The sequence below is a fragment of the Ostrinia furnacalis genome, unplaced genomic scaffold (assembly GCF_004193835.3).
Source record: "Ostrinia furnacalis isolate ACB-3 unplaced genomic scaffold, ASM419383v2 OfSCF4204, whole genome shotgun sequence".
Classification (NCBI taxonomy): Eukaryota; Metazoa; Arthropoda; class Insecta; order Lepidoptera; family Crambidae; genus Ostrinia; species Ostrinia furnacalis.
This window is the reverse complement of record NW_021134443.1, coordinates 1-27278: the sequence shown is the minus strand read 5'-3', so window position 1 is coordinate 27278 and position 27278 is coordinate 1. Positions and strand designations below refer to the sequence as shown.

Genomic DNA, 27278 nt, shown 5'->3' with positions numbered 1-27278 from the left:
ATGATTTGTAAGCCGCAGTTTTTTTGCAATACGTTTTAGCTGCACTTTATCAACTAATGATCGACCAAGCCAACGCAAACACATTTTATTTCCAGTCTTTCTAGCAAAAAGAAGCCCTCTTGGCCATTGATTTAAAGTAAAAAAACATCTATTCAGTACATAGGTCTTTTCCACGGCCACTACCATGGACCTATAAAAAAAGGCCACTACAAAAACAATCAGACGGATTGCACAGGATTAGGTTAGGTTGCAAGGTATTCCAAAGGACGCACATAAAAAAGTCTGTACACAATATTTTATATTTTTACTTATATTGATTACAAATAAACATTGTACATTAAATACATACATTATTTTACATTAAAGTAATTAAATATAACATAATATAAAGTAGATTCTATTTACATTCAAGGATTTATTGAGATTATTATAAGGCGGACTAGGTAAACGTCCGGGTTTATCTCTGGAGTCCATCCTCACGGGTCCCGTCACGGAACCCACGGGCCCGTGCCAACTGCCAACAAGGATTTAAGCGTCGGCCTCCGTGGATTTTACTGGATATCTGCACTCTGGAGAACCGCATTCACATTTCATCCACTTCGATTTGACGGACCAGAACTTGTCACCGTAATCAAACCTGTAACAAATAAAAAATAGTTAAGGTAAAGAAAATAAGCAGGGTATATTTAGGACCGGTTTCCTCCAAAGCGGAGGGGAGAAGCGACGAGTGGAGAGGAGATGTGCATAGCTGTCAGTCTATTGTGGGTCTACGAATCGTATGACGCCTGCAGGTGTACGAGGTACGAGGAGAAGTCAGTGGAGGACGTGGAAACCGGGCCTTATACGAAACCGAACAGCCATTGAGGGCCATTAGTATATCAGACATATTCATCTGTGGTCATCAATATGTCAATGATCTTTTTAAGGCAAGAGTGGTGGCGGCCCTTCTTCACAGTTCATACCACACCGGTATTAAACGACAGCCAGGCAATAAAATAATATGTAGTCTATGGGGTGTCATAAATATGTAGCAAGCTTCGATTACTCTTTTATAATGCGAACAGCTAGGGACTGTAATTCGTTGCCTGCTGCTGTCTTTCCCGAAAACTATAATCCAGGCCTCTTCAAAGCGAGAGTGAATAGGCACTTACAGGGCAGATATGTACCATCCTAGACTGCATCCCACTTAACATCAGGTGCGATTGTGGTCAAATACCTGCCTTGTTGTGCATAAAAAAAAAAGGTTGACTTACGTGAGCTCTTCGCCGGCAGCGACGTCACGCATGGCGTAGAGCGCGACGACGGGCGCGGCGAGGTCGCGTGCCCGCGTGAACACGCGAAGTGGGGCCAGGTTGGGCGCACAGCTGTGGTTCATGAAGCGCGCCGCTGAACCCCATATGCATGCGTCCACGCATAGGGTCCCTTTGTCGCCGCATTGCTGCAAATGAAATAAAATGTTTATACAAGTTATACAATATCATTCATATTATAATTATTATTGTGACATTTAATTTAATTCTTTTGTATAATTTCTTGAATCACGAAAAATTTATTCTGTTGCATGCCGATATGGTATGATGTAGCTGAACAATATAAATTTTTATGTGACCTATATGTACCTACATTATGCAATAAATGATTTTGATTTGATTTGATTTGATTCATTTAACGACGAAAGGCAAAAAAAGATGAGTACATCGAAATATGTAGTAGGTATTAGAAATCTTATAAAGTGATCGACCGTTTATCGATACTATTTCATTTTCTGGCCATAATACTACACATTACTGGATGTAGGTAGACCTTGTTTTCGGATACTAGCGACACCTCTCCTCACACTGTGAGATTACTGGATAACCTGCTCAGTTGTTCCCCACACAGCACAACACTACGCTATCACCATAAAGTATTACCTGCTGCAGATCAGGCTTAATATCAAGCGCGAACAGATACTGGTCATTAGGCCGCGCGTCCGCTCTAGCTAGAGGCAGTAACTCGCCACAGTACAGCGCCACGGGAGAGCCGCGCGGCACCGCCGACACGGCTCGCAGCCCCCAGCCCGCGCGGGCAGTACGGAAGACTTCCGCGCGGATGAACAGCGAGCCGCGTTGTTGTAAACGCGATATTACCATGTTGCCGCATTTGCGCTGGGGATAAAAAGTGGACAAAATCGTTAGCTAAGAATATAGAACGCGTCACGTAAAAAGCAGACAGACAGAGGAAGGGATATGTTTGTGCAAGGGTTCAATCACGCACGCAATTTCAAATTAATCGGACTGTAATAAATAAAAGTAGCATACAAAACCCAGTTTTTTTAACTACAAACTTTATTTTATTTTGTTTGGAAAACATACAGTTCATACAGTACATTTCCATTTCCGATTACCTGTAAACGGCTAAGCAGAGACATAATTTAAGTTTCATTATTTGTATTGGTTGCTGTTGGTTTTCCTAATAAAATAAATAAATAATAAAGCCTATTCACCGCTTCTCGCACCGTCGCAATTCGCGCAGGAGTTCAAAGCTCATTTTATGACGCATCTATCGGCTTAAGACAAGGTTTCTCACCTTATTGCAAGCGCAGGTGGCGTTGCACTCGAACATCATGGGCGGGTCGTGGTGCGGGAAGGCGGGCGGCAGGCGGCCCAGCGCCGAGCTCCAGCGCCGCACGCTCAGCACGCAGCACGCGCAGCCGCCGCCGCTGCAGTCGCCGTCCTTGCATTCACAACCCTGTGCCACAAAAAAAATTAAAATATTAAAGCTTGTAACGCGATAACGTTATTAATAACGTGACGTTATGTTATTTTGTCAGTGGTACGATCCGATCCACGCAGAAGTTAGCCAGAACTTTTTGACTATTAATTTGAAATAAAAAGGCATGTATTTCTTGAGCAATCCGTATTTTAAGTTAAAAAAGAGGTCACTAAAGCGAAGTCTATGTCCGTTTTCACCATCAATCCCAAATTTTTAAGTGAACCCTATGGTAACAAATAACAGGAATTTTGTTTACATAGGGGTCACTTAAAAATTAGGGCTTGATGGTGAAAACGGGCCCTAGACTAGCAATAGAACTTGCAGAAGTTGACTTCCGCAAGCTGTTTACCACTGTGTAAACGGAACAGCTGTGGCAAGCCAACTTCTGTAAGATTTACACAGTGATGACAGCTTGCGGAGGTCAACTTCTGCAATTTTTTTTATGGCAATCCGCGCAGTATAATATAAAAGGCAATCGTAGTTTGTTTATCGTCCTCACCTGCATACTCTGTATCGTGTTGTCTATGCTGAGCGGCTCGGGCATGACGTGGTCGGTGACGTAGGTGAAGTCATCCGGCGCGGGCGTATCGTCCACTTGGTTAACACACGGTAGCGCGTACGTCTCGCAGCCGTTTGACAGGTCGCTGGGAAGGGAAAATGAAGTTTAGTGCCTTGTGTTAAGGTTTGAATTTGTGGAGTGTCCTGGCTGTTCTAGAATTTCTAGAGGTCAAAACGTTCAGCGAATCTTCTTTTTCTGCCTCGTCTTATCCCGTTACTCGAGGTCACTTAAAAGCACGCCTGTCTAAAAACGGAAACTTTCTTCGTGGATAGGGAAAACGATTTACCACATCATATGGACTGGTTCCTTCTAACTAATTCAAAATTGCGCAACTGTAGGCCTAAGATGCGCGTCGTGATAACTTTTATCGACGTCAAAATATATGAACAAAATCGATAAAATGGCATGATAACCGCTTATCGCGGCACGCATCTTAGGCCTACTGGACTAATTTAAAAAAAATTGTGACAATCATAGTACAGTTACTTAGGCCTGGTTTCCACCAAGGCGGTGCAGAGCGGAGAAGAGAAGTACACACCGTTGATTTTTCGTCGGCCAATAGTTTAGGCTGTTGATCAGTATGGGCAATGGGCATGTATGGGAGTGCGCACACTACGCCGATTCGATTTGGCCGATTCTTCATACAATTTGAAATCGGGCACAACCATCGGCCAACTAAAAGCCTACTCTTAAAATACTTCTCTGCTTGGTGGAAATTTTAGCTAGGTAACTGGAGCCTGAGATAGGGTAGTCCATCAGGGTGGTCGTCAGCTCACCTGGCCAGCAGCTTGCCGCGGCGCAGCTGGCCTTTAGCCGCGAGCGACATTTGCATGTTGAGCGAGACGACGCTCTGGCACGCGCCGCTGCAAACTTCCACCGGCAGCTCGCCCGCCGAGTTCTCCACGTCCGTCTGAGGCAAAATACAGGGTAAATAAAAAGGTATATGGTAGCAATTGAGTAAGTATTATTCTAATATTAGTGACCATATAAGTTTAAAACAATATACGTTGTTCATATTGTTAATTGCGAAAAATCTAAAACGTTAAATAACGGTATCGTTGCGGCCAATGAGCTGTTGTCATAGTGTGACATTGACAATACGTCAATGTCACACTAGGATCAAACGTCAGAATAGAGGGACGCGCGGAGACGACTCCGCGCGCTTTTGTGTTAAGTGATGAATTGTATTTAAAATAAGGCAATATACTGTGAAAGTTAAGTATCCAGTGTTTTATTTATGAGAATAGATCTACCGACCTCTAAAAATATGATATAAAGAAGTCGGTTAATTAGAACTATGGTACTCCCCCACACTTGTGTCTTTTAAACTTCGTCTTACTGGCGTACTCTCTTTAAATTAAATAACGCGACGCCGCGTAGAACCGGCGTTCGGCAACCGCTCACCATTGGCGTTGTGACGACGCTGTCTAACGCCGCTTCGATATTTCGAAGGCGCAAGACGACGACGCTCTAAAGACTATATTGTAAGGTGTCTCTATGTAGGACCAATGGGTGCAAATATCGTCATAAATACACTGTTTATTATAAACATACCCGTGCTCCCCTCGCCAACAAGATAACGACGCAAGAGTAGTGTCCTTGACGGGCGGCAACGTGTCTGCAAAAAAAGGAGAATCAATTATGTATGAAATATCTAGTTTGCGCTTCCAAAGTGCATAAAGACCGCCCATTTCTAAGCAACAGTATACGTTGATTAGTGTGCTTACCATAAGTTTAAGTTAGGTGTGCTCGATAGCGACTGCGTCGTCAGCGCTCCTAGCGGCTAATTTCAAGAAATAAAATCTTCATAGATTTTTAACGCACTCGCTAGCGACCACATACCTAACGTAAATTCATGGTGAGCATACTGAGATTGGTTTTAGTGTCACGTGTTCCGTCCGCTGCGAACCCGCTCCGCACGGCCAATCTGTATGAACTTCTAGGGAGCGTTTTAGAGTAACGCGGTCCGGAGGAACCGCTCCGCTCCCAGCAGTTCATACAGATCGGCTGTGCGGAGCGATCCGCACTGACAGTCTGCGTGACATTAAAACCAGCCTGAGAATGTGTAACCGCGTGCATACATGTACTAGCGTGCACACACGGGTCATCAGCAGGTCATCGCCACCATCTGCAGTACCAACTACAGACAGAATTCATTCTTTTTGCGATCGGCATGTGAAGTGAACAAATTGGTTACCATTCCTGAACTAGATTTGTTTAACTCGAAACCAAATCTCTTTAGGGACACATTGGCTAAATCTTGGTTCGACGGTTCATCAGCTGTTTAATGTAGGTATAGATCTTAATTTTTTATAACCACGATAGCCGAACGGTGAAGGGGTCGGTGTGGCCGACTCGAGATACGAGGAACGCAACGCGGGTTCGAATCCCACCGCCGCTCGACTATTGTGGTGAGCCCACTCGTAACACAAGCTTATTTAGCTTACCACGAGGGGCTAATGGGACTATTAGTAATTTGGGCAATACAAATTGGTAATAATCTTTTCTTTAAAAAAAAAAAAAAAAAAAAAATTAAAAATAACTCTCTCATGTAAGCGAATTGGCTTTTGTTGTATAATAGTATTGCTACACATATGCGAAAACATGTAAATGGTGTATAGTTTCTTAAGCAGTGGTTAATCTATTATTGTTTCACTGTATGTTTTCCGAACAAAATAAAATAAAATCGTGTACTCACAGAGGCGTGTCTTTGTGCGCGTTGGGCGCAGCGTGAGCATGCGGCGCGGCGGCGAGCAACAGTCGCAGCGAGCGCGCGTGGCCGGCCAGCGCGCACCAGTGCACGCAGCCGTTGCCTTCGGAATCACGTGTCGTGGCGTCCGCGCCACGTGATAGTAGCAATCTGCGAAAAGACATTTTTATAGATCTAGCGCGATTTTATAGATCTAGCATGGCATGATGGCGATCCTAATGATTTCTACTGATCGCCATCGCGCTCGCAGGCTGCACGCGTTGGTTTGGCTGAACCTTAACTGAGGAGTGGCACGGGAGAGGAGGCATTGACATATTATTATGACGTGACAGAACATACGAATCTGAAATGTTGCTGACGTTTGACGTCAACAAAAACACCTTCCCGTGCCGCTAAAAACCACGCAAGGTACGCACTCCATAAGAAATCTGTTCGAATAATTCATTGGATCTCTTGAGCTCATATTTCACAAGAAGAAAACAAAAACTTTGTATTAATAGGATTGAGTCTTCTGGAGTACCTCTATAGCTATACCACAGGGATCAATATTGGGACCTATACTATTCCTTATTTATATTCATGATATTTATAGGCTATTTACTGACCTGACGACGTCGACGTGGTCGTTCTCAGCCGCCCACACGAGCGGCGTCCACCCTCGCAGGTCGCGTGAGTCTACTGACTCATCGCCCGCCTTTAGCAACGCTGTACAAAGCTCCACGGCACCACCTTGCGCAACTATATCCAGTAGTGTAGAGACCTCTGCAGCTTGCTAAGTTCACAGGCTATGTACTGACCTGACGACGTCGACGTGGTCGTTCTCAGCCGCCCACACGAGCGGCATCCACCCTCCCAAGTCTCGTGAGTCTACTGACACATCCTTCGCAAAGCTCTACGTCACCACCCTGCGCTACTATGTCCAGTAGTGTAGAGACATATGCAGCTTACTAACTTCAAAGGCAGTGTACTGACCTGACGACGTCGACGTGGTCGTTCTCAGCCGCCCACACGAGCGGCGTCCACCCTCCCAAGTCTCGTGAGTCTACCGACACATCTCCCGCCTCTAGCAACGCTGTACATAGCTCTACGTCACCACCTTGCGCTGCTATATGCAAAGCTGTCATGCCTTCAGGACCCTGGAAACATTCACAAATTATTATCTAATCTAAAATATGTTTTATCATTTAAAAACTGCATCCATAATCCGGCTCGAAGGACCATGTACAAGTCTAAAAAGCCCACAGGTAGTAACTTGAATAAAATCAAGATTCCAATGGCAAGTCTCATTTATTCCGAAATAAGATTGACTATTGCATTGGACATCAAAAACTCACATACCGCGATTCCACCTACACACAGTGCCATCTATCGGTAACTCATAATACTACATAAATGAAACTTAATATTGAACAACCGCATCATATAACATTATAACCAGTACAACATGAATGACATCTTACTAATATTATAAATGCGAAAGTTTGTATGGATGTCAACATGTTTGTTACTCTTTCACGTAAAAACTACTGAACAGATTTTGATGAAACTTTACAGTATTATTGTTTATATCATGTGTTAAACCATGATAAAATGTATGAACTGTATTATGTATGTGATTTTGTTGGTGTACCTAATAAATAAATAAAATAAAATAAAAAAGCTAGTTAATTAATAAAATTAAAAAAAATACCTGTATGTTTATGTCACAGCCAGCCGCGACTAAGTACCGAACGAACTTCATAAGATCCTCTCTGCTAGCTTTTCCCACTTTGCATTCTTCTATACTCGCGATGCTGTCATCCTGTTCTTCTATTCCTTCTTTGGTATCCTCGTCAGTTTCTTCTTTAGATTTGCTGTCTTCTTTAATTTCCTTTTCTTTTAGTTTCTTTGACTTGATTGGACTCTTCTTTTCAGATTTTTCTACCAACACTGCAACAAGAATTTGTATTTTAGTTGACATTCGATAGGTTGAGCGATATAGCTTCTCCGCGCTACGTAAACCTGCCAAATATTATTCCGAGCACTTCTTTTTTTATTTGTTAGGCCATGAAGACAACATTCGCCTATCAGCCTAGGGTATATAAAGGGTGGGAACGATAAGTGAGCTCACTCGATTATTTCGCAACTATACATGATATCCAAAAACTAGTTATTAATCCTGAAAGTGCTTCACGAGCTCTATCAAATGGATTTATCCGAAAATTTAATGTTTCTAGTTTTTTCACTTATCGTTTCCATCCTGTATAATGCACACAGGCGACCTGTGCACTGTGCAGCGACGTCATCTCGCTTGTACGTGTACTCACACGGCGCGGCGAGTACGAGCGGCGTCCGCAGCGCGTTGTCGGCCGCACACAAGTCCGCGCCGGCGTACTGCAGCAAGTACAGCGCGGCCGCGTCGTCTCGCTTGTACTTGTACGGGTACTCACACTGCGCGGCGAGTACGAGCGGCGTCCGCAGCGCGTTGTCGGCCGCACACAAGTCCGCGCCGGCGTACTGCAGCAAGTACAGCGCGGCCGCGTCGTCTCGCTTGTACTTGTACGGGTACTCACACTGCGCGGCGAGTACGAGCGGCGTCCGCAGCGCGTTGTCGGCCGCACACAAGTCCGCGCCGGCGTACTGCAGCAAGTACAGCGCGGCCGCGTCGTCTCGCTTGTACTTGTACGGGTACTCACACTGCGCGGCGAGTACGAGCGGCGTCCGCAGCGCGTTGTCGGCCGCACACAAGTCCGCGCCGGCGTACTGCAGCAAGTACAGCGCGGCCGCGTCGTCTCGCTTGTACTTGTACGGGTACTCACACTGCGCGGCGAGTACGAGCGGCGTCCGCAGCGCGTTGTCGGCCGCACACAAGTCCGCGCCGGCGTACTGCAGCAAGTACAGCGCGGCCGCGTCGTCTCGCTTGTACTTGTACGGGTACTCACACTGCGCGGCGAGTACGAGCGGCGTCCGCAGCGCGTTGTCGGCCGCACACAAGTCCGCGCCGGCGTACTGCAGCAAGTACAGCGCGGCCGCGTCGTCTCGCTTGTACTTGTACGGGTACTCACACTGCGCGGCGAGTACGAGCGGCGTCCGCAGCGCGTTGTCGGCCGCACACAAGTCCGCGCCGGCGTACTGCAGCAAGTACAGCGCGGCCGCGTCGTCTCGCTTGTACTTGTACGGGTACTCACACTGCGCGGCGAGTACGAGCGGCGTCCGCAGCGCGTTGTCGGCCGCACACAAGTCCGCGCCGGCGTACTGCAGCAAGTACAGCGCGGCCGCGTCGTCTCGCTTGTACTTGTACGGGTACTCACACTGCGCGGCGAGTACGAGCGGCGTCCGCAGCGCGTTGTCGGCCGCACACAAGTCCGCGCCGGCGTACTGCAGCAAGTACAGCGCGGCCGCGTCGTCTCGCTTGTACTTGTACGGGTACTCACACTGCGCGGCGAGTACGAGCGGCGTCCGCAGCGCGTTGTCGGCCGCACACAAGTCCGCGCCGGCGTACTGCAGCAAGTACAGCGCGGCCGCGTCGTCTCGCTTGTACTTGTACGGGTACTCACACTGCGCGGCGAGTACGAGCGGCGTCCGCAGCGCGTTGTCGGCCGCACACAAGTCCGCGCCGGCGTACTGCAGCAAGTACAGCGCGGCCGCGTCGTCTCGCTTGTACTTGTACGGGTACTCACACTGCGCGGCGAGTACGAGCGGCGTCCGCAGCGCGTTGTCGGCCGCACACAAGTCCGCGCCGGCGTACTGCAGCAAGTACAGCGCGGCCGCGTCGTCTCGCTTGTACTTGTACGGGTACTCACACTGCGCGGCGAGTACGAGCGGCGTCCGCAGCGCGTTGTCGGCCGCACACAAGTCCGCGCCGGCGTACTGCAGCAAGTACAGCGCGGCCGCGTCGTCTCGCTTGTACTTGTACGGGTACTCACACTGCGCGGCGAGTACGAGCGGCGTCCGCAGCGCGTTGTCGGCCGCACACAAGTCCGCGCCGGCGTACTGCAGCAAGTACAGCGCGGCCGCGTCGTCTCGCTTGTACTTGTACGGGTACTCACACTGCGCGGCGAGTACGAGCGGCGTCCGCAGCGCGTTGTCGGCCGCACACAAGTCCGCGCCGGCGTACTGCAGCAAGTACAGCGCGGCCGCGTCGTCTCGCTTGTACTTGTACGGGTACTCACACTGCGCGGCGAGTACGAGCGGCGTCCGCAGCGCGTTGTCGGCCGCACACAAGTCCGCGCCGGCGTACTGCAGCAAGTACAGCGCGGCGACGTCACCCCGCTTGCACGCCGCGTGCACGCAGCTGCCGCCCATCAACGATGTTATTTGCTCGTTGATTGTCGAGCGAGCAGCGGCTGTAACAATATTTATTTAAGTAATAGTCATTTCAAATATGTAATAATTTGAAAACAAAAAGAAAAGAAAAATAACCCTGTACAGCAAGACTTCAGAACAGGGGGGCCAGGGGGTAGAGGAATGTCAGGGCGGCATAACGTTTGCATTTCCGGAAAAAAAATTACGCGTATCCCTGGGGTTTTTTTTTCAAGGGGTTAAGATTTTCTATATGTACGGAGGTATGCATGTACGGGGGACATGATTTTTTTTTTATTTGGGTAGGTTCTGTAAAATAAAGGTTCCGAAACCTTACTCTAGAGAAAGTATCGTACTCACCAATCTTCGGCAACAGCTGCTGTATAGATTCTCCCGCCAGTATGGCGTCACAAAGACTTTGCGCGGGCGAGCGTGACGGGTCGCACTTGGCCGCGTTGCTCTCGCATAGCGCCTTCAAGTCTATAGGCGGAGAGGGCAGCAAGCCTTCGGGGATGAGGGGCATCGGTTCCTCCTGAGGCTTTGCTAGGCTGGTGAACCCGAGGTATGCGGGGGTGCTGAGGACAAAATCGTTCGTTATTTGACGTTGGTTTGATGAAATTAGAAAGTTTCATACATAGGCACTCCAAAGATTACTTAATTTAGTGCAAGGATATTTGATAAAAGTACGACGCCGAAGTTGGTCAAATTATGCTCAGTGTTTTCAAGTGACTTATAGGGTACATAAACTAAAATGCAGGGCGTTATGAGATCAAAAATAATAAAGGTGTATCTCTTTGCCAGGGGCGTAGCTACCGCTGTATCAAAATACGGGACTCTAGGACTATGAGGACCCCCAGGGCCGGATTTTTTTTTTTTTATTGGACAGAGCATAAAGACCCTATCTTTAAGAGCATCCCAGGGCAGCGTGTTCGAGGGGTGTCCCGTCCTGATTTTTAGATGATCCCCTTGATCCTCCATGGTGTTTTTGTAGTTGAAAGGGCCCATTTGTGGATCAATGTCTGCACTCACCACCGCTCGCGCTGGTCAGGCAGGAAGATGCGCTTGTTGCTACAGTCCATTCTCAGCGCCACGCCGCAGTGCGGGCAGCCCGGGCGAGCCTTCGCGTCGCTCGACCAGCGGGAGAAGGCAGGCGCTGTGAGGGACACTGTGACCAGCCACACACTCACCACTGCTCGCGCTGGTCAGGCAGGAAGATGCGCTTGTTGTTGCAATCTATCCGCAGCTTCGCGTCGCTCGACCAACGGGAGTGAGGCAGGCGCTGTGAGGGACACTGAGGGACACTGTGACCAGCTACACACTCACCACTGCTCGCGCTGGTCAGGCAGGAAGATGCGCTTGTTGCTGCAGTCCATCCGCAGCGCCACGCGGCGGCAGGCGCTGTTCCGAGGCGTCCAGCGCCGCGCGCCCACGCCGCAGTGCGGGCAGCCCGGGCGAGCCTTCGCGTCGCTCGACCAGCGATTCCAGCGGGAGTGAGGCAACCCACACTCTAAGTGGAATAGGTGGCCCAGGGAGCATTGGTAGAACGTGCCCTGTAGAATAAAATGAGCAATTAGTGTTTACGAGTTATTGATAAGGTTTGCGCGCGGTTAAAACAAGAGCCCCAGCGTCAGTAGTAGAAGTACTACTGACGCTGGGGTAGCACTATTGAAACACGTATTTGATGCTTGGGAGAGTAAAAAGGACGCTGTTGGTATTTTCTGTGATCTTTCAAAAGCGTTTGATTGTGTAGACCACCAAACCTTACTAAACAAATTGCGACATTATGGTGTTTCGAATAAGTCACTTGATCTGCTGAACTCGTATCTCACAGGCAGAAAACAAAAAGTTTGTATTAACGGAACTGAGTCTTCTGGAGCACCTCTTACTATGGGTGTGCCGCAGGGATCAATATTGGGACCTTTGCTATTTCTTATTTACATTAATGACCTTCCTTACTTTGTAAAAGATCTGTGTGATATTGTGTTATTTGCTGATGACACATCTCTCATTTTCAAAGTTGATAGAGGTAAAGTAAATTTTGACGATATTAATAACACACTCTCACAGGTTCTACATTGGTTCACTGTTAACAACTTATTGTTAAATGCAAACAAAACTAAGTGCATTAAATTTACCTTACCTAATGTGAGGCAGGTTTCCACGCAATTAATGGTGAAGAATGAACCATTAAATAGCATAAATTCCACAACATTCCTGGGAATCACTTTAGATGCTAAACTTCAATGGGGTCCTCATATTGAAACTTTGTCAAAAAGGCTCAGTTCGGCTGCTTTTGCAGTGAGAAAGATAAGGCAATTAACTGACATTGAAACGGCAAGGCTAGTATATTTTAGCTATTTTCATAGTATAATGTCATACGGCATATTGTTGTGGGGCTCAGCCGCGGACATTGAAACTGTGTTTGTTCTGCAGAAGAGAGCAGTGCGGGCCATTTATAACCTTGGACCCCGATTTTCCTTGAAAGATTTTTTTAAGGAAATAAACATACTGACTGTAGCTTCACAGTTCATTTATGAAAACCTTTTATATGTCCGCAAAAATATAGAGCAATTCACGAAAAAGAGCGATTTGCATAACTTTAATACAAGAAACAAAAATAAACTTGCCGTTCCAAATTTCAGATTGCATAAGATTGGTAATTCATTTATGGGAAAATGTATTAAATTCTTTAATAAATTACCACAAACTGTTGTAGAACTACCCATTCATAAATTCAAAGCACATATTAAAAGTACCTTAATGAAAAAGGGCTACTATAAAGTCGATGATTATTTAAAAGATAAAAATGTTTGGGAGACGTTACTGCCTAGCTCGCATAAATATTTATAACTTTGTACATTTTAAAGCATGTAAACCTTTGAAAAAGAGGCTGACAATAGTGACTGAGTTTCTTGCGCTGCTTCTTCTCAGCACTGGCCCATTTATTGTCCTGAAGTAGTGGTAGGGTTAATACTGGGACGTGTAAAAGTGCTTTTTTTTAAGCCTATTTACAGAAATAAATGAGTTTTTTAGTTTTTTATGAGTTTTTTAGCGCAGGCTTCAATGAACTGTTTGTATTCGTCGTCCTGTTTGTATTTGGTGGTTACTAGAAATCATTCTAATACAATAAAATGTTATGAAAATGTAATCCAAAGTCTTTATTGAAGTTACTATCTCCACGACGGCTTACCACATTCCGTACCGGAAACAGCAGCGTGGAACATCTGTGATAGACTAGGATCACTACGTGTCTTCCGGTCCGTGGTCACCATTCGAGATTTTTTCTGCCATAACGGCTCTCTAGTTACCTGCGTGCAAAACAGTCCGCAGTTAGGGCAGCACATACATATGCGCGTGGGTCCCGGCGCGAAAACGCGGCCTACTATGTTCCAACACTTCCAACCTGTAGGGTCCAGTATCACGCCGCTACTCTAATTACCTGCGTGCAGAACAGTCCACAGTTGGGGCAGCACATATGCGCGCGCAGCTGGGCCGCGTGCAACGTGCACGTGAGCACGAAGGGCGCGCGAGGCCCGGCGCGTTCTAACACTTCTAACCTGTAGGGAGTATCACACCGCTACTCTAATTACCTGTGTGCAGAACAGTCCACAGTTGGGGCAGCACATAATATGGGCGCGCAGCTGAGCCGCGTGTAACGTGCACGTGAGCACGAAGGGCGCGCGACCCGACCGACTCGTAACATCGGCCACTACGTTCCAACACTTCCAAACTGTAGGGTCGAGTATTACGAAGATTCTTTAGTTACCTGCGTGCAGAACAGTCCATAGTTGGGGCAGCACATATGCGCGCGCAGCTGAGCCGCGTGCAACGTGCACGTCAGCACGAAGGGCGCGCGGGGCCCGGCGCGTATCAGCGGCTTACTATGTTCCAACCTGTAGGGAGTATAACGCCGTCTCTCTAGTTCGTTCGTTTCAGCCAAAAGACGTCCACTGTTGAACAAAAGCCTCCCCAGTTTTCCATCCGACTGGTCCTGCGCTGCCCGCATCTAGAAACTTCCCGCGACCTTCATCAGATCTTCGGTCCACCTAGTGGGGGGCCTGCTCACATAACGTCTCTCTAGTTACCTGCGTGCAGAACAGTCCACAGTTGGGGCAGCACATATGCGCGCGCAGCTGAGCCGCGTGTAACGCGCACGTGAGCACGAAGGGCGCGCGGCCCGGCGCTTATCAGCGGCTTACTATGTTCCAACCTGTAGGGAGTATCACGCCGTCTCTCTAGTGACCCCAACCTCTAGGGTCGAATATCCCGCTACCTCTTAAGTTACCTGAGTGCAAAACAGTCCGCAGTTGGGGCAGCACATATGCGCGCGTAGCTGAGCCGCGTGTAACGTGCATGTCAGCACGAAGGGCGCGCGTGGCCCGGCGCGTAATAGAGGGCGGAGCGTCCCATCTTCGCGCGCGGCGGCGTGCGAGCAGCCCACGCGGACGCCGTCGACTGTCTCGATCGCTTGGCAGAACACCGGCTCTGCGGTGCGAACAATAACAATAATAATGACCCACGCTGAACTGACCCACCAAACTCAATGACAGGGGGGCGCTACCATCGTTCAACTAAATGGTTTCCAACATGGCAAAAATCGGAACCAGCGATCCAGTTTTTTTTTTTTTTTTTTATAAATCTTTGGACAATTTCACACAGCGCCAGCTAGCCCCAAAGTAAGCAACTTAATGCTTGTGTTATGGGTGTGTTAACGGATATACTACTTATATACTTTTTTTTTAAAATACATAAATATTATACATAGTCACACCCAGACCCGTCACAGAAATTAAAATTCATCATTTCAATTTCTGCCCGGCCGGGAATCGAACCCGGGACCTCTCGGCATAGTAGTCCGTTCTGAACCACTACACCAAACGGCCGACTGACGACGACGAGTATTGACGGTGGCGCCCCGCTGTCAATGTCATGGATAGGACAGTCCAGTATTTTGGAACTATACAGTTGTCCAATACTGAATCGTGCTAGCTATGACAATGACAGGAGGGCGCTACTATCAATACTCGGTTATTAGTTCAGATTGTTACCACTTGACGAATCATTCAACTATACCACAATTTTGTACTCGACAAGCGTAGCGCATAACTGGTAGTAAAGCGGTCCTGATGGAGATGTTTTTGGGCGTTTTCTTATAGTACAGCAAGCACTGCTCAGTACTCCATACCCACCAGTAAGAGAACTGAGTGGTTCTTATAGTGCTATAAAGGCTATAACGGAACACACTTCGTTTTGTTTCAGTTTGAACTTTGAATTTCTGACGAATAAAGTGATATAATTTTGATTCAGCCAGACAGATGTATACGGTAACAGCTCTGTTACGTCACATGTCCTACACCATTCTGCTAGAACCTACTCAGTTATGCGCTATGCTTGTAACAACTATGAAATCCAATTTCTATCACTTCACCCAAAAAAGTTCTATGCTGAACATAGAACTGGGACTGAAATGATGATGATGATGACCCCAAAACGCAGTAGTAATATACTATAAAAACACAATGATCTACCCAGATAAAAAAAAAACATAAGTTACAAATTATAATCATACCAGTGAGTTCCCCGGGCGCCGCATATATGTTGCTGGGCGTCTCGCAGAAGCACGTGGCGGCCGTACTGGCCTCGTCTTCAGGGCACGCCGCCTCGGAGCCTTCGTCGCCGCCGGCCGGCTCGCTACACGATAATGCAACAAATTCATTCAACTGTCACCTCAAGCAAGCCTGTTCATCTCCGCGAGTTTGCATCGAAAACAAAACACGCTGGACGGCACCTACTGGGATATTTAATCGACAGGACACTCAAGAGTGAGCATTGTATTTCCTCCGCCATTTTCCGCAGTTTGGCACTTCACGTCACACATTATTTTACCGAAGTCCTATGGAATCGGCGCAGTACCGACACGTACCGATCACGGACGTATGTCAATAAAACGGTGCGCGATTCATGAGACAAGCTATATTACACCATATTGTTGACGACATTGAGCATACATTTTTTAAGTACCTTCGCTAAGAAAACCAGTGGGTCTAGACAAAGTGCAAATTATGATCGCAAACCAGTCGAAAAGTGGTCGAAAAGCCCCTTTTTTGTATGGAGTTTTGACAGATTCGATTTTCGATTCGATCAAAAAGTGCGTTTTGTCTAGGGGGGCTGTACGTAGTACTTATTATTATTCTGTGCCTCAACTACAACCCGATCGAGCTAACTGCGCATCTCGCTGGAATGCGACTTTCACTCCCTCGCACTTACCCTTTACGGGGTCCTCCATCCAAAACAGACCGTCCGATGTGACGTCATAGCCGCTAGGTGAGCAATTAACACAACCGGTTTGTCCGTTCACGCCAAACTATACTCGACGCAAAGACTCGCGGAAACTATGCACGTTGTCTAAATTCCTTTGTTTTGATTTTTTTTGCATGACTAATGATTTTACATGACTAACGTGATTTTGGCGGAATTCGTTGGGGAGGTCACTCTATGGGCCCTAATATCACAAACCTGGCCATAAACAAAATAAGAAGAACACTTGCAGCATATGAGGTCATACATAACTTCTGCAATAGAGACGCGCACAAAATACTGGAATATCGATAAAAGGCAATGTGTGTGGTGAGTCATTGCTAATATGGCTGCAAGCAAAAGAATTTGCAGTTTTTGCAGAAAATGCATGATGCGTTGCCTAGTTTGCACGTATTATAACATTAGTTTTGTTTTGCCGCGAGTCTTTGCGCCGCCGAGTAATCAATAATTAAGTGCCAGCTAATGTTAATTTGCTTTTGCACTATTGGACTATTGCTAATGTGTTTGCATAAGTTTAGGTACTTGTAGTAAAACTGGTTCAGAACCATCTGGGAAATTGTTCGTTTCATTTCGTTTCGTTTCAGCCAAATGACGTCCACTGCTGGACAAAGGCCTCCTCCAAGGTTTTCCACTCCATGTTTATTTACTACCACAGACAATATAGACTTTTTTTTTAATCATAGATATTATTGGCATTGAGTTTATAGTGAATTAGTAAATTAAACATTCAGCCCCCCAAAGGGCGACAGACCTTTAAATCAATAAACAAAGAAACAATATGCATTGTGTAACAAATAAAACTAACAAATTTCTAGGGTTCTGGAGACCTTACAGGCAATAAACAAACTTTGTGAATAGGCCTTTTAATTATTGAATTTTTACATTTTATGCTAACTACTCATGTCAAACCATCTGAACCCGGGTGGGTCTCCAAGACCCTGGGAAATTGTAAAATAAATGTAGTGACAAATTTCTATGTTTACGTACTCATTGTCATCCGGTATGTTGACCACGGACTGGGTGTCGGGCGTTTTGGAGTCACTCCGCTTCCACGGGTCGGTATTCTTGGCGCGACGCGGGAGAACATCCCTGCAGATTAAAAAATGGGCTTTTTATTCAAATTCAAAACGTTTCTTGCATGTCATATTACAATTTATAGTTTTTAACAAAAACTTAATAAGAAAAAAGGTTTTTTATACATATTATTGCAATTTTAGATTAGATTCCTGTCCTCATATTTTTATTACAAAAAAGGGATTTGTTACATTGATCTTATGTATTTTTCTTATGTATTTTTCTTACCTATTACTTTTACTTTCTTCTGGTTCCTCCACTGGCACTTCCTCGTTTCTGCGCGATCTCTTACGCGACGGGCGGTAGTTGTATTCTTCTCTACAAATAGAAATATTAGGATGTTCATTATCACAAGAAAAGTTTAGCCTATTCTGCTATGCCTACGAAAAAGTTGCATACAAAATCTATGGGAGAATCTCTTTTTGATAGTTTTAAAAAGTATGTCTATTGATTGGTGTCAACACGTCTGTTAACCACATTTTACGCATAGCTACTACACGAAAGTCACCCTTTAGATATCAGCATCAATAGAACTGTGTACACCAATAGAATTATGGCTTGTTTAATAGTTTAGCTTGTCATTGTTTGTACTCATAAAAAAATCTGCAAACAAGGACAATGTAAGACCACTACACACACACTCACTGCGGGCGTCCGTCGCAGTCGCGACAGCAATATTTTATAATGAGGGCTATCGTTTTTATACTTAACAGTTGGCACCCCTGACGTTTGACAGGACCTTACTCTACAGTGGCGCCATCTTGATGAGCGCAAATGCGATAGTCTTTCTACCACTTTCGCGCTCACCAGTCGGCGCCACTGTCTTCGCTACTAGCAAGTGACAGGACTTTACAGTGGCGCCAACTGGTGAGCGCTAAAACGATAGCCCTCATTACGCGCGAGCGATAAGGATGGGTAGCTTGGGGTCATTGGACAAAATTCTACATGCTCATAGACCGGGCTTTACACAAAGTAACATCAATTTCAACTCACTTCTGATCATCATCCACAGTGAAGGGCGCAAGTTCTGACTCCCCATACGACGAGCAGAGCCTCGTGGACCGCCTGGGGCGCTTGGCTTGAGACACCTCAGCCGAGCAGCTGAAGTCCTCATCGCTGTCATCATCGTCGTCTGCTTCTAGCAGCTTGCTGATCACTTCTGAGTCGTCGTCGATCTCATCTTCATCTTCTTCCAATTCCTCATTCTCGTATTCTTCCTCTTCTTGGCCCTCATCTTCTTCATCGTCTCTGGTAAAAGAATTATAAAGATAAGGATTTCTATTTTAAATGGAGCAGACCAGCAGGATAAAGAAATGTTAGAAGGCAAAGAACATGGCTTAAAAATAGCAGGAAAGAACGTGATGATTAATTTGTTCATTTGACATTAAATGACATCCACTGCTGGATAAAGGCCTCCCCCAAGGATTGACACAGCAACCAATGTACAATGGTTGTTAACAATCAATACCAACAAGTGACTGTGATAATAAAATTAAATAATTATATGATCTGATAGACCATAAAGAAAACAGTTCCTATTTACAGATATTTAAATAGAAAATTAAAGCAATCGAAGTTTAAGTATGTAAATGAAAAACATATTTACAATTCAACAGCCTCATCTTCCATTGTCTCCGGGTTGATTGCCTTCAGGCCGAGCTCGCAGAGGTGCTTGAGCTTCATGACGGTGTTGGGGCTTTGTTTGGCCTCATCGCTGACCTCAGGTGCTTCCTCTTCCTCGACGGCTTTGGAACTCCTGGTCTCTTTTTTGTTCCTATCTGCAATAATAATATGAAAAGAAGACAGTTATTATAAGCTTTTTAAATAACTTAAATATCATTACCAATATTACCATTTTTAAGATTATTAGATTTTTTTATAGCATCAAGCTTTATTAAAACTTTCTGATTTATTGGAATAGCCACAATGAAGTTCAAACATTGCAGTTTAAAATTAAAGTCAAAGTCAAAATTTATTTATTTGTATAGAAAAACTTTATATAGACTATTAAATAGACTATTAAATTAAATAGTGCTTACAAATCGTCAAATATTTTGCTCTTAAGAAGCCTCTACATGTCTCATAATCTTTTTACCCTACCAGCGCTTCGAGACCAACATTTGGCAAGTGCTGAGAAGAAGCGCCACAACAAACTCAGTCACCACTGTCTGCCAGTTAATATAAATAAATAAATAAATGTTAATATAATTAGAAATGTACATTCTCATTTATGATAAACTTACCTAGCAAGTACATAGCTGGAGTCACTTGAGTCAGATCTACTTCAGGTGGCATGGACCTAGCGGACTTCCTAGTTCTCACACCTTCTTCAGGTTTGTCACTCTGTAGTCCTAGTCTGGCGTTGTTCTGGGACTCCAGCCCAATCCTCAACTCTTCGTTAGCAAGTATCTTAGCAGTTGGCTTTATACGACGTGACAACCGCTGGGTTGGCCCAGGAGCAGCTTCATTGTATGACTTCTCCTTCCTGGCTATGGCATTAGCTAAAACATTGTCCGAAGATTCTTTGCTTCGACCTCTTGTCAACCTCTTTGGTGTAGCATGAGAGCTGTCTGAGGCTTCATCATTCTCTGAGACAGACTGGCTGGAGTTTTTTTCTTTTTTTGGAGATATTGACATTTCAGCATCCTCGGACCACTCCCACTTGTGCCTGGAGCGCGTCGAGCGGCGTGGAGATGGAGAGGACTCCTCGTGCTTCTCATCATTGGGAACAATCTTCATGTTGCAATTTTTTTTGTCTGAGCGAAAGGTCAGTACTATCCGAGGCTTCGGGTCTTCACCGTCCGTCTTTTTAGGATCACTCTTGTCGGAGCTGTCTGCGGTGTCGCTCGATGACTGACCTTTGTCGAGTTTTTTCTTGGGTGTGATTGGGACGTCGTCTTCCTCCGTGTGCATGTTGTCAAGGTCTACCACTTCTGCTACTTTCACTTTAATGGCTCCTTGTTTGTTTATACAAGCATTCAAGGAAAATATATTGGTGTAAAATAAAATTAGACAAATCGAAAAGAAGATAAAAAAGAACAAAACTAACGAACACTTATTTACATACGATTTCAAGTCATCATGTAAAGTGAATCAAAATCATTAGTTATCTTGAGATAACTTATGTTTATTTGGAAAAACCTATATTTTTATGTGAAAAATTAAAATTTTAGTAAAAATCACAAACACAACAATTTTACTACCATAGAGCTTTTTTTTTCTTTTACTGATTTGTCTATTGCAGACATAGGGTAATGGTATTCTCTATGGGTATTTCTACATAATGGGTTAAGGTGTGTGTACCATGGTCAGAGCCCCGATTACGGTAATTTTTAACGTCAACAATCCAGACACGCTTCTCGATTCTGCGATACGATTGGTCGTTCAACAGCGTATGTCAGCTGTTTTGACCAATCGTATCGCAGAATCAGAAACGCGTCTGGATTGTAGACGTTATAAAAGTTACCGTAATCGGGGCTCAGGTGTGTACATGTCTCCACAAATGTTTTCGGAAAGTTTTAGCAAAACACTTTTGGAAAGGTGCACGCTTAGCTTAGAGAATCTAATGGTTCACGATTCAATACGCTGCTCATATGCTGGTCATAGACAAACACAAATATTTTGACTGTATGAAAAGCTATAAAAGTTGTGCAAAAGTGTTTTTTAATCTTCACAAACATCTTGTCATATCGTAGATAGAGGATAGAGTATAGATCATGAAGCTAAAGATTCATGGTATAGATAAGCTACTAATTAAAAAAAAAAATTAGAGTGAGAAAGCTTATATGTCAGATAAATATGGGAGAGCAGGACAAAACATTTTTTTCTGTCTCCGCTTGCGTATCGGTTTTTTATGTTTGCCACCATTTGCTTTGGTGGCAGACAATTGCGTGGTGTTTTGATGTTTTTCATCAATTTATAGTGATTTCATGTCAAATAAAACTTTGGTGCCGGTTGGTGGGCACCATAAAACAACTTGTATCAGTGACTTCTGTAGAGATTCTATGAAAATATAACTCGCGCTAAGTTTGATAACGTGGTTTATTCATAAGCTTAAACACAGTACATTTTACTTGCGCAATTATTTATAATTCGCGGGCGAGTCTATTAGTACCAAGTGTCATCTAGCGGCCGCCTGCCAAGCGAGTCTTCATGTTGGTAAACCGAAGCAGTATTGCCAACCACACGATGACATTTCGCTACACCACCCCCCCACGGAGTAAAAAGGAGAATTATTATCAGTACACCGAGATAACAATTATATTTAACATTAATGTAAAGGAGTGGTGTTCATACAAATAAAATAAGTGAACTTGTAAAAGATTTTAACCTATTTACACATCACAACCCGTGAGAAAAAAGAAAACCAAAGGAAACAATACACTTAAACTATGTTACATACAGTCTACAGACATTTGAAAATAAGATAATATATCCTTTGTTTTGATAAATTTGAAAAATAAAAATAATAATAAAAGCTTATTTACAAATCTAAAATAGTCTTAAATCTAACCTTTCGACCAGATCGAGTGGTTATGGGCTGCTGGGGCAAAGTAACTACAGGGCTAGGAGGTTGCATTGACACCGAAGGTTTATTAAGGATAGGGGTGGTGGGTTTAAGAAGGCCAGAGTTAAAATCGGATGAAATATACGCAGGCTTAACACGATCGATGCTAACTTCTTGTTCTTTGCCAGATACGTCAATGGTAATGGTTTTGTTATTCCGTTTTAATACCTTATAGGGACCAGTATACGGTGGTTGAAGAGATCGACGTACTGTGTCATCCCGTAGAAAAATATGAGTAGATTTTTCTAAATCTTTGAAAACAAAAGACCTTGGATTTGAGTGTCGAGTCGCGGGAGTGGGACGTATTGCTGCCATGATTGACCGCAGACTAGCGATAAACTCCTCTGAGGTTTCCTTAGGTGAGCAGTTAGAAAACAAGAGTTCTCCAGGAAGACGCAATGGTTCTCCATACACAAGCTCAGCTGAGGAACATTCTAAATCTTCCTTAAGAGCCGAACGTATCCCTAATAGAACCAAAGGCAGGGCACGATACCAAGAGTCTTGGTGGCACATAAGAGCTGCTTTTAATTGTCGATGAAGTCGTTCAACCATACCATTCGCTTGGGGATGATAGCTGGTGGTTCTTATGCGTTTAGTGGCAGTTATAGACATCAGTTTGCTGAAAAGCGCTGATTCAAACTGCCGGCCTTGGTCTGTAGTGATGGTTGCCGGTACGCCAAATCGAGCAATCCACCCGTGGATGAGCCGTTCAGACACTTCTTCAGCAGTGATACCGACCATTGGAAACGCCTCAGGCCAACGTGAAAACCTATCTATTGCTGTGAGGCAGTAAGAATATCCATTAGAAATTGGCATAGGCCCTATAATATCAATATGGATGTGTCTAAACCTTGCCGTTGGCGTGGAAAAAGTTTCCAGGGGAGAGAAAACATGCCGGGTAACTTTGCATTTTTGACATGCTAGGCATTCTCTTGACCATTGCCGACAATCTTTGTTCATCCCAGGCCAAACGTAACGGTCCGAAACCAGCCGTGCGGTAGCAGAAGTACCCGGATGACTGAGGTTGTGGAGGTGGTTAAAAGTTGCTCGACGAAATGAAGATGTCAGGAAAGGTCGAGGTTTGCCAGTAGACATGTCACAATAAATTTTAGTGTTGGTTCCTGGGACTGCTACTTTAGATAATTTCAGGCTCGATCCACTTTGAAGTAAATTAGCTAGCTCAGCATCGGATTCTTGGGATTTTTCTAAAGATTCAAAATCCTGCCCTAGCGCAATGGCGTCAACACGGGATAAAGCATCCGCTACCACATTATCCTGACCCTTGACATATTGAATATCAGTAGTAAACTGAGCTATAAAAGATAATTGGTTTAATTGTGGAGGCGGAAGTTTTTCTCGGCGTTGAGTGAAGGCATAGAGCAAAGGTTTGTGATCCGTATACACTGTTGCATGCTGAACTTCTAGAATATGTCGAAAATGTTGAACACTTTCGTATACCGCTAGGAGCTCTCTATAGTAAGCTGGTAATGCAGCCTGTTTGGGAGTCAGTTTTTTGCTGAAGAAGGCTAAAGGTTGCCATTCTCCATTGACCTTTTGTTGAAGACAGGCACCAACGTGGGAACTTGAAGCATCTGTAAAAAGGCCCAATGATGCCTCTTGATGGGGATGGGCTAAAAGAGCGACAGAAGACAAACTTTTTTTACACGCCTCAAAATGTTGTAACAATTCCGATGACCATATAAATGGCTTCGCACCTTTTCCACCGATAGCTGTCAGCGCATCAATAAGGGGTGCTTGATGCTGGGCTGCGTTAGGTAAAAATCTTCGATAAAAATTAATCATCCCTAGAAACCGTCGCAAGCCTTGCACCGTCTTTGGAGGTGGAAAATCAACGAGGTCTTTGATACGGTTCTCTGGGGGAAGAGTACCCTCTGCATTTATTGTGTAGCCCAAGAAAGTAACTTGCTTCTTTCCCAAAACACATTTTGTTGGATTTATCACCATCCCATAATCATGAAGCCTCTGAAAAAGTATTCTAAGATGTTCCTTGTGCTCCGACATACTCTTTGAAAAGATTAGAATGTCATCAACATACGCAAAACAAAAGTTCAAACCACGCACAACCTCATCAACGAACCTTTGGAAGGTTTGTGCCGCGTTCCTAAGTCCAAAACTCATGAGAGGGAACTCGTACAGGCCAAATGGAGTTGCAATGGCTGTTTTGCACACGTCGTCTGGGTGGACAGGAATTTGATGATATGCCTTTGCTAAATCCACTGTACTAAAAATAGTTGATCCAGCCAAATTATGGCTGAAATCCCCTATGTGCTTTACGGGATAAGAGTCAGGAATGGTGCGAGCATTTAGGGCGCGATAATCCCCACACGGGCGCCATGATGAGTCCTTTTTGGGTGCCAAATGCAATGGTGAGGCCCAGGGACTATTAGAAGGGCGTGCAATTCCACACTTAACCATTTCTTCAAATTCTTTCTTTGCAACTAAAAGTTTCTGAGGAGCTAGACGACGGGGACGACAGCTGACCGGAGGACCTTCGGTTGTCAAAATATGGTGTACCGTGTTGTGTTTTACCTGTGTTGGGAGACCTGGAGGACGAGTGAGGTCTGGAAATTCCCGTAAGAGATCCGCGAAAGGAGAGTCGTTTTGAAAAATAGCTTTGACACTTTGCTGATGATGAGACGAGACGCTTGCTGGCGATGTTAGCCCTGTACTACCGTCTCTTAGAAGTTTATGTCGACAATCAGGTAAAAGGTTATAATAAGCTAAGAAATCAGATCCCACGATTGCCATATCTACATCTGCAATAACGAAATTCCACTTAAAATCACGTCTTAGTCCGAAATTGAGAATTAACGTGCGACAACCATAAGTATTAATTGAAGAGCCATTAGCTGCACTTAGCTGAAACCCTGTGGGTTTGTGGTGAATCTTCAAGAATTTTTTTGGAAATATACACAGATCAGATCCTGTATCGAGCAAAAACTGTACCTTGCTATTTTTATCCGTGATGAAAAGACGGCGACTAGTATAACTGCAATCAGATGTCGCCATCACTGATTGCCGTCTTGATTTCCCGAAGAGGTCCAGGAACACGGTTCTATACATTTCTTAGCCTTCGGTCCGAAACGGTAATGATACCAACAGAAAGGCCGTGCTCTAGATGAAGAAGATGCTCTAGAACTCGAGTTCGAGCGAGATCGCGAGGAGTCTCTTCTTGACTTATGCTGCGTAGAAAGAGCCGCTACCTGACTAGTAAGAGTTTGCAGTTGAGAGGTAATTTCGGCTAAATCAAAAGCTTGTGAAGGCATTTTTACGGCACTTACAGTGATTGGGGACACTTCAATGATTTTATCTGCAATTTCTGCAATTTTGTCCAGGGGCAATTCAGCTTGGGTGGCTAAAATGGCTTGAATATTGAAAGGTAAACGATGTAACCAAAGTTCTCGCAAAATTGTATCATCTGAAAGAGTTTTACCTGCCAGAGATCTCAGATGACGAAGGAACTGTGTGGGCTTGCGGTCTCCTATTTCCTCCCCCGAAATGAGTTGCCTAACGCGCTGAGCTTCCGAAATTGAAAACCGACTTATCATTTCTCTTTTGATCCAATCATAACGCTGGCCTTTAGGTGGAGGGTTAGTGACGAGGTCTTCAACCTCATTCGCTAGTCTGGAGTCAATCTGGGCTACAACATAATTATATTTAGTCTCATCGGCAGAAATCTGAGATAAAGCAAATTGTGCCTCTATATGAGCAAACCAAGCTGCGGGACGGTCTACCCAAAATGGGGCCAATTTTGGGCTGATTGCCAATGATTTGGGGACATCGCTTACTTGCGGTGGATCTGCAGATGGTTGCGCGGAAAGCCTATTTCGTAAATCCGCATTTTGTTGCAGAAATGCGTTATTTTGAACTAAAAGTTCTTCCAAACGATCTTGTAATTCTTTAAATTCTGCCATATTACAAACCTGGTTAGATTATTCTTAAAAATAAAATGTTATAATTTAGGTGAAAACAATTAAATTAATTAAACTTAAGAAAGAAAATAAAACCTTTTTTGTGCAACAACAATACGCAGAATTTTGAATAGTAAAAACAAAACTCTTTAAAAAAAAAATTTTTAAAAAAGTTTCAGACAATAGACAATGCAAAAACACACACAGCTGTTTTAGGGACAATGGCGGCAAAACAATGATATTATATCGGCAAAACAAAAACACCAACTATGCCGTACACTTACTGAACTACCAAAACTATTTATTACGTATGATACTACTTGCATGTCCTTTTCACTGTATGATCCTCATGAATAGAAGTCCTAAATCTTGCTTGTTAACGTAGTCTGATTGAACTCTTGAAACACTGGATGTGGTTGGTTACACGTAAAATTTGCACGGCCAAAACCCGTCCTTTTCATTTAGCCGATGTTGAAGATGAAATCCAAGGCAATCTTGACTGTGTTTTAATTTCGTAGCATGATGTATTTACAGTGCTGATTGAAATAGTAATGTACTTGTACTGTATCCTTGTTTCGTGGTCAGACGCGTCGGGGTCACCAATTTGGTGCCGGTTGGTGGGCACCATAAAACAACTTGTATCAGTGACTTCTGTAGAGATTCTATGAAAATATAACTCGCGCTAAGTTTGATAACGTGGTTTATTCATAAGCTTAAACACAGTACATTTTACTTGCGCAATTATTTATAATTCGCGGGCGAGTCTATTAGTACCAAGTGTCATCTAGCGGCCGCCTGCCAAGCGAGTCTTCATGTTGGTAAACCGAAGCAGTATTGCCAACCACACGATGACATTTTTTTTTTTTTTTTTTTTTCTTTTTTGGCTTTACACGGCTTGTGTGTTGCCATTCGTCGAGTAAAAACGGGGAAACGGTTAAGGAAAGAAAAATACGGAACGGAAGGATCGGGCGGAGAGAAGAAAGTGATCAGGAGAGCAGATTGAGGTAGGATAAAATGACCATATAAATATACAGTAATTTACAATAAATTGAATACTATATACATAATCTTTTTTTTTTTTTT

At 44.6% G+C, this 27278-nt stretch overlaps 1 protein-coding gene across 1 annotated transcript; it reads right to left on the bottom strand.

Annotated features, from left to right (window-relative positions):
* Positions 1-528: 528 nt before the first annotated feature.
* On the bottom strand, positions 529-20895 carry G9a (histone-lysine N-methyltransferase G9a). The gene is made up of 20 exons (XM_028313264.1): positions 19940-20895; positions 19314-19474; positions 18690-18925; positions 17925-18014; positions 17610-17711; positions 15874-15995; positions 14590-14789; positions 11628-11854; positions 10665-10879; positions 8453-10348; positions 7714-7952; positions 6996-7159; positions 6012-6173; positions 4868-4931; positions 4090-4223; positions 3254-3398; positions 2569-2730; positions 1901-2147; positions 1282-1438; positions 529-637 (listed from the first exon to the last, which is right to left on the bottom strand). Exons 1-20 carry the CDS (start codon positions 20607-20609, stop codon positions 529-531), a joined length of 5502 nt encoding a protein of 1833 aa, XP_028169065.1. The 5' UTR covers positions 20610-20895.
* Positions 20896-27278: the final 6383 nt, after the last annotated feature.

Bases quoted from the DNA above. Each gene is read 5' to 3' on its own strand.
- G9a (XM_028313264.1), bottom strand. From the start codon at position 20,609: ATGCACACGGAGGAAGACGACGTCCCAATCACACCCAAGAAAAAACTC. The intron at 7,160-7,713 runs GTATTTTTTTTA...GAATGTTTCCAG, and splicing joins GCTGTGACATAAACATACAG to GGTCCTGAAGGCATGACAGC. The intron at 638-1,281 runs GTGACGTCGCTG...TATTTGTTACAG, and splicing joins CGTCGCGCTCTACGCCATGC to GTTTGATTACGGTGACAAGT.